Genomic DNA, 13,403 nt, shown 5'->3' with positions numbered 1-13,403 from the left:
AACCCAGTGACCACTCAGGAATCGCCCACGGTCATTAGGATCAACAGTCACTAAGTGGCCGTTACTCCGTCATGGAGCAGCCAGTGGCCATTCATGACCAATCATAGTCCCAGCCACTGGGACTACTGGGTCCAGGAGTGCCATTGGTCTTAAGGCAGACACTAAGTGGACAGTGCTTGATGCCTAAGCATCAGGGGACACCACCGTGCCTGTGACTCACTGGGCCTCAGAATTCACTGGCCCCTGGATCTTGGATGCTTAGTTGTCATTGGGCAGCCCTTGAGTGATAAGAAGTCACTTGAATTCATTGCCCACGGGTTACCCCTGCAACCACAAGGTGACCAGGCCTGTCATCAGCATCTTCTTTGTCATCATTGCTCACTGTCTCCATGTTAACTAGCATTTGTGAGTGCCTTTACTAGTGCTGGTTATTGGGCTAAGCATCTGAAAAGCTTTAATGCCAACATTATCACAACCACCTTGAAGAGAAGGAAACTGAGCCTCAGGGCCGTTAAGGAACCTGCCCGAGGTTCCCTGGCTAAGGATTGGGGGAGGCGGGATGCAAACCCAAGGCTGATTGCCAAACCCAAGCTCTTAACCACTTAGTTGAACCACGATAATCCCTGGGAGGCCACAGATCATGGTGAGGAGGTGGCTAGTCACGAATCTCTAATCTATGGTACTCAGTGGCCACCTGGTAACCCATGTCAGTCACTAGGATAGTCACTGGGCAGTTAGCGGAGGATTCCTGTGGGTCAAAAGTGATGGGCCACCATGAACATTGGAGGCCACTAGAGGTCCAAAGGTCACTGAGCAGTGCGAGTAAGTTCTAGTCTTTGGGAAGGTACTGGTCATTGGTAATTACTTAGAGGTCATTGGTCACGGGGAGCTGGTCAGTAGCACTAGGAACCATTAGTCTCTGTACAGTCATTGGCGGTCAATAGACTTGGGGAATCACAGGGCTGAAATGTCCTTAGTCACTTGGTTGTCACTAGATAGTCAAGGGGAGATCCCAGGGCCCTGGAGATCCTAGGACACTTCACCCTACAGGAGAATCGTTGATGTGACATCGCTGGGCACCTATGGGCAGCCACAAGCTGTCTCCCTGAGGCTCTGATCACTGGGGCAGGCAGTTACTTACCCGGCTATCTGCACTGGGCGCCATCGTGTCGGTCATCCAGGAGCCGAAGCGGGACCCCATGGCCCGAATAGTGATGGGGTTACTGACCCCTGTCAGCTTCCCACAGCCTGGGAGGCAGGAAGAGGGCGGGATGAGGGTGGGGGATGGAAAGAGCCCGAGGGAGGCAGGCAAGGGTGAGGTGGTGCGATCAAACTGGGAAGAGCTGGGGCCAGGGGTGAGGGAGGATCCAGAAATCTGGTCCCAAGATAGTTACGTTGGGGATGAGGGACTCGAAGTCAAGAGTCAAGGCCATTTCCAGCTTCTGGGTCTATTTTTCACCTTGGGGAGGGAGGTCAAGGGTCCTAGTTTAGAAGTTACAGGTCAAAACTGTGTCCAGTTCTGGGCACAAAGGTGGTATGAGGGCTGAGTGTGGAGGTCAGGGGTCAAGGTCAACGGTCAAGGCATACCCAGCTTCTGAGCGCAGGCATGGAGCCGGGCCTCCAGAGCCATCACGCGCTGCTGCAGGTCCTCGTACCCGTAGGCGCCCATCTCCTCCTGGATGGCCGCCAGGCTGCCGGAGAGATTCCTCACCTCCTCCCGCAGGCGCACGATGGTCCGCGTGTCCGCCTTGTACTGCTCCAGGACCGAGCTCAGGGGCAGCAGCTCCGCCATCCTGTCCTTCAGCTCCTGCCACCAAGGTGGAATGCTCGCTGAACCCGACCCCTGATCTTTGACCCAGACCTGACCCCAAACCTTGACCCATGACCTCACCCATTATCTTTGATGCACACCTGGCCCTTGACAGTTGGTCCATCCTGGACCCTGGATTCCAGCCAACCGTCAGCCCTTCCCAGATGTGACCCCACTCTCAGAACTCATGGGCACCCATCCCAATTCTTCTCTTGACCTTTGACCTCAACCCAGAAGGACCCACCTGGAAGCTCTTGGCCGAGAGGGATCCATCGGCCGCCCGGAGCCGTGCGTCCAGGCTCCGCATGAGGGTCTCCATGCCGCGCACGTACTGGAGGTCACGGTATGTCCGCAACTCGAGGACCTCCATGGACTGGGAGACATTCTGGACCTAGGAACGGGAAGGTGAGGGACAGCCAGGCTCCGCTCGCCCCCTGGATGCCACAGACGAGCCGGGGCGGGGCCAGAGGCCAGACAAACACCCCCAACTTTCTCCCCTGGGCTCACCAGCAAGCTGCCAATGGCATGCCCAATCTATCCGTCGGCTCCCGCCTGGTCTGGCCACTGTCACCTCTCACCTCTCACCTCCTAACCTCGTCTCCCACCTTGTCCCCAGCACTCCGTTCTCCACACAGCAGCCAGAGGGAGCTTTTCAAAAGGAAGACTGGATCACCGCTGTCTCCTGCACACCGCGCGCGCTGGTCCTGCCCCCACGCTTGCCACCTCTCCACGTTCACCCCCTCCACCCACCAGCCGCCTGTGTCTCTCAGACTCTAAGCTCCTTGCCGCCTCAGGGACTTTGCAGTTGCTGGTCCCTCTGCCTGGAGTGCTGTTCCTCTCGTCTTCCCTTCTCATTCTTCAGGTCTCAGCTCCAGTGTCACCTCCTCAGAGTGGCCTTCTCTGACCACCCGCCTCAAGCAGCGGCTCACCCTCTCTCCCTTTACGTGGTTATTTTCTTCCCAGCTGTGACTACAATGTGGAATGTTCTTATTCATCTCCCTCCTTCAGGTGGGGTCCTCGGAGGCAGACCCGGCATCTGGCTTGTCCACAGCGCCATCCCCAGTGCCCAATAAATGCGTGTTGGCTACTTGAGCGAACTGAATTCCCTCGCCCCGGCCTCTCCTAACGCAGACGGAGGCCCCCTTGGCTCCCACCTCCACCCGGCTGAGGTGGGCTCCACCTGGCCAAGGTGAACCCAGAGACAGCACGGAACGCTTGCTGAGATCTACAACTGCCTGAACCACCGTTCACGTGACACTTGGACCGTCTCAGAAACCAACGGCCTGATACCCATCCTGGACACCACAGTACATCTTTACAGCCTTTGTCCACAGTCAGAGGACATCGCGTGGATGGCCCAAACCGTTGGCGGAAGCAGTTCTGGGGTCGTGGGCAGAGTTAACGGGCGCGAGACTCCAGCGCCGACAGGGGTCTCTTCTGCCGGGCCTCAGCTCCCCTCTCTATAGGACGATGGTGGGAGGTTGCTGGTCCCTCTCAACATCGACTCAGGGCTGACTAAGGGGGACTTCAGCCGGGCGGTGTCAGGGGACAGCAGTCCATCTATAAAGGGCACTGAGACATCACTGGGGATGTACTGAATGGGGAGCGTTTGATATTGACCGACATGAGAAGGGGAGAAGCTTTCTGTAAGTCTCATGGGATGGAGGGTGAGACCCCGCCCCAAGGGCCACACAACATCTAGCAGGTGACTCTGGGGAACTGAAGGGCTGAGTGGGGCGTGCACGACAGGGGACAGAGCTCACGCACAGGACACCAAGATGCTCCCCTGGGGTCCTCCTTCCTCTGGGTCCCCACACAGCGCTCTGCTCCCCCTCGGAAGAAGGCCCAAACAGATGTTGACTAAAGTATCTCCTGGAGGGGAGCCGGGGTGTCTGCCAGCTCTGAATAACCTGCACAGCTCCACCTGGCCCCAGCCGGCCTGGACGGGGGCAGAGGGCAGGGTGGGAGGGGAGATTTTCCCAGCCTCCCCGGGGAACCCGGAAGGTCCGTACCTTCTCCATCAGCTGTCGCAGCTCGCGACTCCGGCCATCGCGGGAGCAGGTGCTCTGAGCAGGGATCACGGCCGTGCAGATGCATTTCCCGTCGGGTGCCTGGGCCGAAGTGTACAGCTGCCAGCCTTCCTCTGGGCTTTGGAAGAGGGTCTGCAGGAGGTCAGGGGTCAGAGGGCAGGAACCCAGTGGGGGATTTGCCCCGCCCCCGCTGGGGGAGATGGGAGGCCCAGGGAAGGACAGATGCCTTTCGCCGGGCCCCTGGAAAGTGCCGGACTGTGTGCTGGGTGCCCGATGCACGGATCTCAGTCCCTCCTCAGGGAGCCCCATCTTACAGATGACAAGACTGGGGGACAAGGGGTTAAGAAACATGGCAAGAAATGGTGGGATTCGAGCCCTTCCACGAGACGGGAATTCACTCTGTTGCACATGTTCTGACACACACAACGCTGCCTCCCTATGCACCATTAGAAATAACCCACTTTGGGGCTGGCCCGGTGGTGCAGCGGTTAAGTGCGCACGTTCCGCTTTGGCGGCCCAGGGTTCGCCGGTTCGGATCCCGGGTGCGGACATGGCACCACTTGGCAAGCCATGCTGTGGTAGGCATCCCACATATAAAGTAGAGGAAGATGGGCACGGATGTTAGCTCAGGGCCAGTCTTCCTCAGCAAAAAGAGGAGGATTGGCAGCAGATGTTAGCTCAGGGCTAATCATCTTCTTCAAAAAAAAAAAAAAAGAAATAGACCCACTTGGGGCCCATCCAGTGGCACAGCAGTTAAGTGTGCGCACTCTGCTTCAGCAGCCTGGGGTTCGCAGGTTCAAATCCCTGGTGTGGACCTACATACTGCTCATCAAGCTACTCTGTGGTGGTGTCCCACATAGAAAATAGAGGAAGATTGGCACAGATGTTAGCTCAGGGCCAATCTTCCTCACCAAAAAAAAAGAAAGAAATAGACCCACTCATACTGACCCCTAAACCTGGACCTTCCTCTCTGCTTCCCCAGCCCACGGTGACTCTGGACATACCTCAGGAGGCACTAAGTACAATCTTACTGTTGTCATCCCCCCTCAACCGCTGGTCCTGAGAACCCAGGCAAGGTCATGGCCAATGAGTGACAGAATCCTCAAGAGACTTCCAGGCCCTTGAACAGAAGGTGTCATTTTCAGATCCCTCCTAAATTAAACTTCAAGTCAGTTTATGCCACTCAGATAATTCAGGGATCAATTATGACTGTGTTTCCCATGTCATGCTCCTTGGAACAGTGGCAAGTCACCAGACACACTGGAAAACGGGTGCTGTGGTCAAATGAGTTTATGCATTGCTGGGTGAAACAAGTTTCTTTAATGCAGGACTTATCAGAGCCTTCGAAATGCTAGTGTGCATCAAGAAACTCGAGAGGGCCATAGTTTTCCAAATACGAAAATCAGAAAATATCTAGTGCTCGCCTATTCTATGCCAGGCATGGAGTCTGGGGTAGGGGCTGGGAAGAGAGGGGTGAGGAAACCATATCCGGTCGCTGCCCATGGATGTGGAGGAGATAGATATCAAACGCATAATCCTGCTGATACTTCTAGAATGATACGCTGCAGTGAAGGCCTCCAAGAAAGTGCAGGGGGATCTGGGGGTCTCAGAGGAGGCGCCGCACAACGTGAGCTCAACTTGAGGGCTGAATGAGCCAGGAGAAGGGGAGAAAGGAGGGGACCCTTTTGGCCCCACAAATGTGAATCAGTATCTGGAGGGATTTGAGAAACGTTGTTCGAGAAGCATTGACTCCTCCCTGAACGGGCCCTCCAGCTTCCCCAGAACATACTGGAGTTAGTCACAGTCCCAATCTTTCTGTTTGTATCAGGGCTTGATGGTGTCATTTGTTCAACAAATATTTATTAAGCGCCTACTGCATGTCAGGCTCTATTCTGGGTGTTGAAAACACTGCAGTGGATGAAACAAACAAAAGCTCTTCCAGGAGCGTACGTTAGAGAGACATGAAAATAAACAAGGAAATATCAAATATTTGAAGAGTGATGAGTGCCACAGAGAGAACTAATGCAAGGAAGAAATGATGGAGTACACTGGTGTTGGGAGTGGTAAGCGGTTGCCATTTTAGGGTGGCCTGGGAAGGCCTCCAAGAGAAGGATTCATTTGAGTCAAGACCCGAAGGAGGTGATGGGGGGAGCCATGCAGATATCTGAGGATGTTCAAGGCAAAGAAAACAGTATGTGCAAAGGCCCTGAGGTTGGGCTGTGCCTAGTGTGTTTGGGAAACATGGAGGAGGCTGGTGTGGCTGGAGCGGAGTAAGCAAGGGGGTAAGTGCTGGGGTAGAGGAGGACAGGGCAGGGACAGGGCAGTGCGTTCAGGGCCTGTAGGCTGTGGGGAGAACTTTGGTTTTTGCTCTGAGTGAGATGGGAACCATGGAGGGTTCTGAACAGAGAAGGGATAGGACCTGACTCAAGGGTTCACAGGCGCCCTCTGGCGGCTGTGGGGGGAATAGACGGTGGGGGGCCGAGGCGGGAGACGGGGGCAGAGTCCCTGCGAGCACTGACGGGCGGTGGCCATAGAGGGGGCAAGTGGAAGATTCTGGTCCTTTCCAGGATGCATTCCTTTGGGCCCGGAATAAATTCTGATAAAACCCCAGCGTTTTATAGCAAAACAAAGCCCCCCGATAATGGATCCTTTGTGCAGCCGCTCCCGATCGCCCAGCAGAGGCGGGTCCCACGAGCTGCGCAGAGAGGAGCCACCCCGGAGACGCCAGCCGTCAGCCCGCCTTCTCCGCTCCCACTCAGTACATCCTCCTTTCCAGGCTTGTGGGAACGGGGGCGAGTGATAGCATTACACAGAAGAGCCCGACGCCCCCGCTAATTTATAAGAAAAACAAACCATTCATAAACGCCGTCCGCAACTGTCGCAGGCACACCCTTCCGAGGTTGGGGGAACCCCCTCTTTACGGGTCTGCATCTCTCCCATGGAGGAAGGGAGTCGCGCACCTTCCCTGCCTTCCTCGCTCGCAGGGGGGGTCCAGGTGGCCCTTGCCTCTCGGGTGGGAGAACCCGGAGCTGCGCGTTGCCTGCAATTTCCCCGGAGAGCCCACTGGGCCCTGTGCCCGCCGCGCCGCCTGCTCGTTAGCTCGCCCTGCGTGCGTTTCCTTCGCTTCCTGTCTTACTTCCCCCACTGGCTCCTCGGGGACTCACCTCCCCGGTGGATATTTCCACTCAACTCCTCTCCCCCAGCTCTGCTTCTGAGGGAGCCCGACCCAAGACAGGAAGGGGGACCCGAGACAGCCTCCCCGCTTGGGTCTGGGACAATGCAGAACCAGCTTTGTCGCCTTTCACAACACATCCAGTTCTTTCAAAACAAAAGCAAAACACAGCGCATGGAAGATGGAGCAGCCCACCCGTGCTCCCCTCGCGGTGCTCCCCTGGCAATTTGGACAGAAGCCCCGGGGAGCCTCAGTGGCGCAGAGACAAAGCAGGTCCAACATAATTAACATCTCCTTCCGACACTGCCTAGCGTGTCCTTTGAAGCAAACAAGCCATTTTCTCAACAATTGAAATATTGAATTGTAAAAGAGAAGCGAGATTTAAGTGGCGAGGAGAGGAGGCCTCCGCGGCTTTCCTGAAATAATTGTCTGCGTCGCGCGCACCTCGCTCGAGTGTTCTCTGCGGCCGTGTAATTAAATGCCTGGGGTTTGGCTGCCAAATCTCGGGCATGGTGGAGACCCGGAGTGTTGCCTGTCGGGGTTCAAGTTCAAACACGCAGGCGAGTTCATGCCCCCGGGGACCGGTGGAATGTTCTGGAAGGCTCACTGTTTGAGAATCCAAATGCCAGCTCTCCCAGAGGGGGTTTAGATGGGACCAAAGTCATACACTCTTGGGGGGCCGGGGGTGTCACAGTCCGATGGCTAGAGAAGGGTCTATACAAAAGGAAATGGCAGGTGTGAGAGCCCAGGTGAGCGTTCCAGGTACAGACACCCCCAACTGGGTGGCCTGTCTCCCCTGGGACGTGGCAGACGCGATGGAGAAGCTGGACACTTGGCTGAGCCGCCAGTGGTGGGTTGAATCCTCCCACTAACGGGCTCTAAGAGGGGAATCTCTGTGCCCAGGGAGCTGGGCCTCCAATTGTCTTTCCTGGCTGGGGTTTTCCAGATCCTCGGGCTGTGGCTGTCGCCCCAATGAAGCTGCCACTCCGCAACAGGTCCAGGATTGACCGACAGGGAGACGCAGGCAAAGTTGCTCTTGCTGTCACACCCAGCAGCCTTCTCAGCCTCCAGCTCAGCCACCCACATCTTGGTTCAGAAACAATTCCCGGTGGGGCCGAGGGATCCAGGAGCCGGGGGCAGCCAGCCAGCCTGCCAGCCAGCACAGGCCATGGGGATTAGCCGACAGAAAGAGCGCCCGCGGCTGCCTCTTAATAAGACAAGGATATTATTGCGTTTGAGGCTGGATAATTTAATCAGGAAGCAGAAGTGGCTTGAGGCTTATATATTTATTTGTGCCCTGCCTGGTTGCAGCGAGGATTTGCTGAAGAGTGTTACAAGGATATGTAAAAGACCACAGACAGCTCGACTTAAACAAGAGTGGGAATTACATGTTCCTGGAGGGCAGTCTGCCAAACCAGAGCCGAAGCCTGAAGGTTCCTGCATTTGCATCGAGCTCAGCCCATCCGAGTCTCAGAATCCCGCTCTGGGAAGTCGTGTGGCCCAGCACCCGATGGCCAGAACGATGCTTATTAAAGCGCTGTTTAAAACTGCACGGCTGGAATTTTTTCCCTCCAGTTATCTGACCCCAGGAGACTGACTTCAAAACCTAAGATGCGCCCACAGGAGGGAATACTACGCAGCCATTAAAATTGGGGCTTAGTCGGGATTTTTGTCGCTGTCTTCACGCTTATCGTACTTTCTGAGTTTTCCACAACGAACACATAGTGGTCTTGTAAAGATTTTTTTCGATCCCTTAATTTTTTTTTGTTTTTTGCAAGGGAGAAAAGGGAGGACATAGAGCCAGAAATGAGGCTAAGAAAAACTCATCTCTTAAAAACTCAAACGACCAGCATATGGTTGGGCCATATATTTGGCTCCAGGCTTCTGAGCAGCCAACTCAAAAAAGGCAAAGCTGGTCATTTCTGCGGTTCTTGGTGTCCCGAAACAAAAGCACGCCAGATGCTCAGGAGAAAGCTCGCTATTTTTGGTACCAAAACAGGCAAGGATCTCTCCCACGGTCCTCCCAAAAAGGAGTCCGTGTGATGTCACCGAATCTTTCCAGACAATGTCCTTACGATAGAAATGACTCGTTTCCTCTGGATGATTCTTATTCCGACTCAGATGGTAGAGTAGAGCCAGACGGTTCAGGGCAGTGTCCTGGGGTCAGGCTGCCTGAGTTTATATCCTGGCTCAGCCACCCACTTGCTGTGTGACCCGGGCAGGTCGTTTGACCTCTCTGTGCCTCCATTTCTTCATCTGTAAAATGGACACAAAAGCTGTACCAACCTCACAGCGATGCTGAGAAGCTTGAATGAGTTAATAATATACGCAGGAGCAATTAGGACAGTCATCAGCGTGTAGCAAGCGCTTTATAAGCGTTTGCTATTACTGTTACTATTACTAACAGTTGGAAGTCAGTTTAGTAACTTCCTGAAGTCAAAATGGCTAGAGGTCGGTGCAGGCGCTGAATTGAGACGATCTGGAAGGATCGATGGAAGTCCTGTGGAGTTGGGGCTGAGGCTGCAGGATGAGGAAGCGTCACAGAAAGTCCAACATCGGAGAGAAGGGAATGAGGGAGCCGAGCCCCACGGAAGAGGGACAGAGATGCCTGCTCCCTCCCCATGTCCGGGTGGCTCAGCTGGCTTCCTGTCCTTGACAGAATTTGGTAGGGGGAGTCCCGTTTCATTTGCCAGGCAATCAACAAGGCTCCCGCTGCCATGTTCTCTCTGGCATACTACAGTCCGCCTCACTCTTCCTGGACACCGTGCTTTCCCCACCTCCGCGCCTTCGCACCAGCTGGACCCTCTGCGGTCAACACTCTCGCCCTGTCTCACGGCTGGGCTAACGCTTCCTCATCCCCGGGGCTCAAGCCTAAAGGTCTCTAAATGTCTCTTCTAAAAGCAGTCCCCTGTTTCTGCCCTATGGGACCCCCCACCTTCGCAAGGCATCTTGTGCTTTTTTCCCTAATACTTCTATTTCTTGCTATATGTTGAGCCTAGTTCTAAGCACTGTTCATGTTTTTACCAATTTACCTGTCACCACAATGCTAGGAGGAAGGCTCAGTCACTATCCGCCTTTGATAGGTGAAGAAACTCGGCGGCGGGGGAAGGGATCACTTCTTTTGCTCAGAACATCCCAGCTGTAAGTGGTGGAGCCAGGATTCGAACATGGGCCATCTGGCTCCACAGTCTACACCACCATGCCACATCTCCTGTGTCCTCTTTCGAGCCCTGATCAGAATGGCCAGAGGACCTCACAGGTGTGGCCACTGGCTCAAAGCCTGCCTCCGCCCCCCGCACAGGAGACAGTATGGGGGTGGGGAGTTTGCTCATCGCTGAATCCCCCAGGCCTGGCCCGTGAATGTTTGCTGAATGACTGTTCGCTCATCGGCCGGGGGGAGAGAGAGCAAACATCTTCACGGATCCACTGTACGTTTCCCCTTCTGCCACCCGACCGGCCTCCGTCTCTCCCAGGGAGAAATACTCTCAGATTGGCTGCAGATGGGCGCCCGGCAGGCTCCGAGGCGGCCGTGGCTTCTCTCTGAGTGCCGGGAAGGCACAAGGGCTGTGATGAATGATCAGGGACATGCTTGTCTGCCACGTCTGAGCCGTGACGGAGGCCGCGTCCCTCTGGAGGGCTTGAGATAATAGCAGGCTGCCCTGTCAGACCTCAAGGCACTAGGCAAATCCCTGAGTGATAAGCTTGACAGACCTTAAAGAAGATGTCAGCTTCCCCGCGCCAAGACAGGGAACCGGGGCCTCCCTCAGCCTGAGCCACGGGGGCTTTGCCTGTGAGAGCCCATGGCCAGGAGAGGGGCCGGAACGGAGGGGCAATGCAAGTCCATTCATTCATTCATTCATTCATCCCCTCCCAACACAGTTAACCCATCTTGCCTTGAAAGGCTCCCCAGCACAGCACAACCTCTCACCCTCTGCTTTTTGTTTTTTGAGGAAAATTAGCCCTGAGCTAACATCTGCTGCCAATCCTCCTCTTTTTGCTGAGGAAGACTGGCCCTGAGCTAACATCTGTGCCCATCTTCCTCTACTTTATACGTGGGACACCTACAACAGCATGGCGTTCCAAGTGGTGCCATGTCTGCACTCGGGATCCAAACCAGTGAACCCCGGGCTGCCACAGCAGAACATGTGAACTTAACTGCTGCGCCACTGGGCCGGCCCCATCCTCTCACCCTCTGAAGGCCCTCAAGCCTCAACAGAAGGCCCCCAGCACCCCGTGAGCCCCGGTCCAGGCCGTACTTATGTTCCAGGATATCTTAGACTCTGCCGTCCCAGGGCCATTGTGGACCAATAATCAGTGAAACAGACTTTCTTGGGAAAGGTGGGGAGAGACACAGGTCTCCGAGTTTGGCTGACTTCCCTCCCCAGAGTCCAGGGAAGGTGTGCTGAAGGCTTGCCTCATGCGAGAATTTACAGTTAATTCCCTCTGAGGGTGGCCAGACTGTGCTGGAACCACCAGGGATCCGTGTAGACAGCCCTAAGAGTGGGGTTCATGGACAGGGATCCGCATCGAGGCTACAAATTCTCATGCAAGGGCTGCGCCAGTCATCAGACAAGCTTGCTTTGAGAAAGTGCACGTCCCCCAGGCCCCCACGCTCAAGAACACCTCCTTTGAGGAGAGCCTTCTTGGAGGAAACAAACTCCCACTTGAACCTCCTGAGTCTCACGGGTCTCCTTTCAGATCCTCAATCATCCCCGAGCCACCCCAGGGCCTTTGAATGTGCTGCCCAACCCCATAGTCACCCAGCTGAGTCCTGATGAGGGCTTGTACCAGGGTAGCTGTAATGGGGACAAACAAATGGGTGGAGTCCCATGTTTTACAGGCAGAGCCCACAGGATCTGAGGGACCAGGTGTGGGGGGGATGGGAAAGAAGGGACTTAAGGATGACTCCATTTACTGAGATGAAGAAGGCTGGAGGAGGAGCCCACGGGGAGTGGGGGAGGAGCAGATCTGGGGGGAGAAGGAAATCGAGTCCAGCCTGAAGGCACATTCATTTCATGATGCTTCTGACCCTATCCAGGTGGAAATGTTACGTCAGAGGCGGGGGAGAGGAGCAGAGAGGGCGTGGCTAGAGAAACGCATTTGGGTGCTGTCAGCAGAGAGAAGGGCTTAAAAGTCACGGGAACCGATGGAGGAGAGCGCCAGGCCCCAGCACCTCCCACCGAGTTTTCATATTGGATTTAACACTTACAGAGCTCGCTCTTTGCTATAGGCTGAATCTTTCTGCCTCCACCAAAATCCATATGTTGAAACCTACCCCTCGATGCAGTGGTATTTGGAGGCGGGGCCTTTGAGAGTGGGATTAGTGTCCTTATAAGTGACCCCAGAGAGCTGCCTGCCTGAACCCTTCTGCCCTGTGAGGACGCAGCGAGAAGATGTTGTCTATGACCCAGGAATCTGGTTCTCCCCAGACGCCGAGTCTGCCTTGACCTGGATTTCCAGCCTCCAGCACTGTGAGAAATCAGTCTGTTGCCTGAACCATCCAGCCTGTGGCATTTTTGTTACCGCAGCCACAGAGGACGAAGCCACTCTTCTGAGCTGCTTTACAAACACTAAGCCCTTGTCGTCTGCCCTCTCCCAGGGAGGCAGGTACCAACGCCAGCTCCGTTTTACAGATGGAAAAACTGAGGCACAGAGAGGAACGTCAGTTGCCCAAACTCACAGAGCTGGTAAGTGTCCGAGCCGGGATTTGGACCCCGGGCCATCATGCTCTCAAGTCCTCGCTCTTAGCCACTGTGCCCAGGGTCGGGGAGAAGAGTGCTTCCCTCCGGAGAAGCCTGGCCCCAAGCCTTTTGCCCTCTGATCCACTCCCCCCAGAGAAGCCAGATGTGTCGCTCCCACAGCAGACCATTCGTGGCTCCCAGGGCCCTCAGTATAAAGCTCAAGGTCACCTGGACACAATGACCAGTCCCGCCCCGTTGGGTCTGGCTGAATGCTCGCCTCACTGCTCTCCTATCTCGACCCACATGGTTATTTCAGTTCCCCTTTTCCTGCCTCTGGACCTTTGTCCATGCTGTGTTCTTTGCTCTCCCCCTCCCCGTCCACGTGGGGAAAACCTACTCGGGCCTCAGCAGAGTGGGGTGCTCTGGTTCCAGGTTGTCCCCCGCTGCGCCCCGCTTAAATGCCCCTCTGGCATTTTAATACCCCACCCCCACAGACACAGAGTCCTGTGACAGTGCGATGTGGCAGCTCTATGCCCAGGGAGGTCCTTTAGCATCGCAGCAATGACAACAATTACTATCACCGTCATCAATGAGAGCTAACACGCAGGGAGCACATCCTGTGAGCCAGGCCCTATTCTAAGTGCTTGCAGCTCATTTCTCACTGGTCCTCAGAAGAACCGGACAAGATTGAACCACAATAAATGTTCACA

General features: G+C 55.3%; 1 protein-coding gene across 3 annotated transcripts in view; it reads right to left on the bottom strand.

Moving 5' to 3' along the window:
- The window catches only part of OLFM2 (olfactomedin 2), a 59,215-nt gene that overhangs the window by 1,167 nt on the left and 44,645 nt on the right, over positions 1 to 13,403 (bottom strand). For all 3 annotated transcript variants that reach the window (XM_070623708.1, XM_070623707.1, XM_070623709.1), the window contains exons 2-5: positions 3,823 to 3,972; positions 2,055 to 2,201; positions 1,588 to 1,807; positions 1,142 to 1,248 (exon numbers count right to left, since the gene is read on the bottom strand). In XM_070623708.1, coding sequence (XP_070479809.1) covers positions 1,142 to 1,248; positions 1,588 to 1,807; positions 2,055 to 2,201; positions 3,823 to 3,972 — 624 coding nt within the window. The remainder of the gene's footprint in view (positions 1 to 1,141; positions 1,249 to 1,587; positions 1,808 to 2,054; positions 2,202 to 3,822; positions 3,973 to 13,403) is intronic.

This window comes from Equus przewalskii, chromosome 6 (genome assembly GCF_037783145.1).
Source record: "Equus przewalskii isolate Varuska chromosome 6, EquPr2, whole genome shotgun sequence".
In the NCBI taxonomy this organism is placed as follows: domain Eukaryota; kingdom Metazoa; phylum Chordata; class Mammalia; order Perissodactyla; family Equidae; genus Equus; species Equus przewalskii.
Note: the sequence above shows the minus strand (reverse complement) of the source record. Positions and strands in the feature narration are given on the sequence as shown.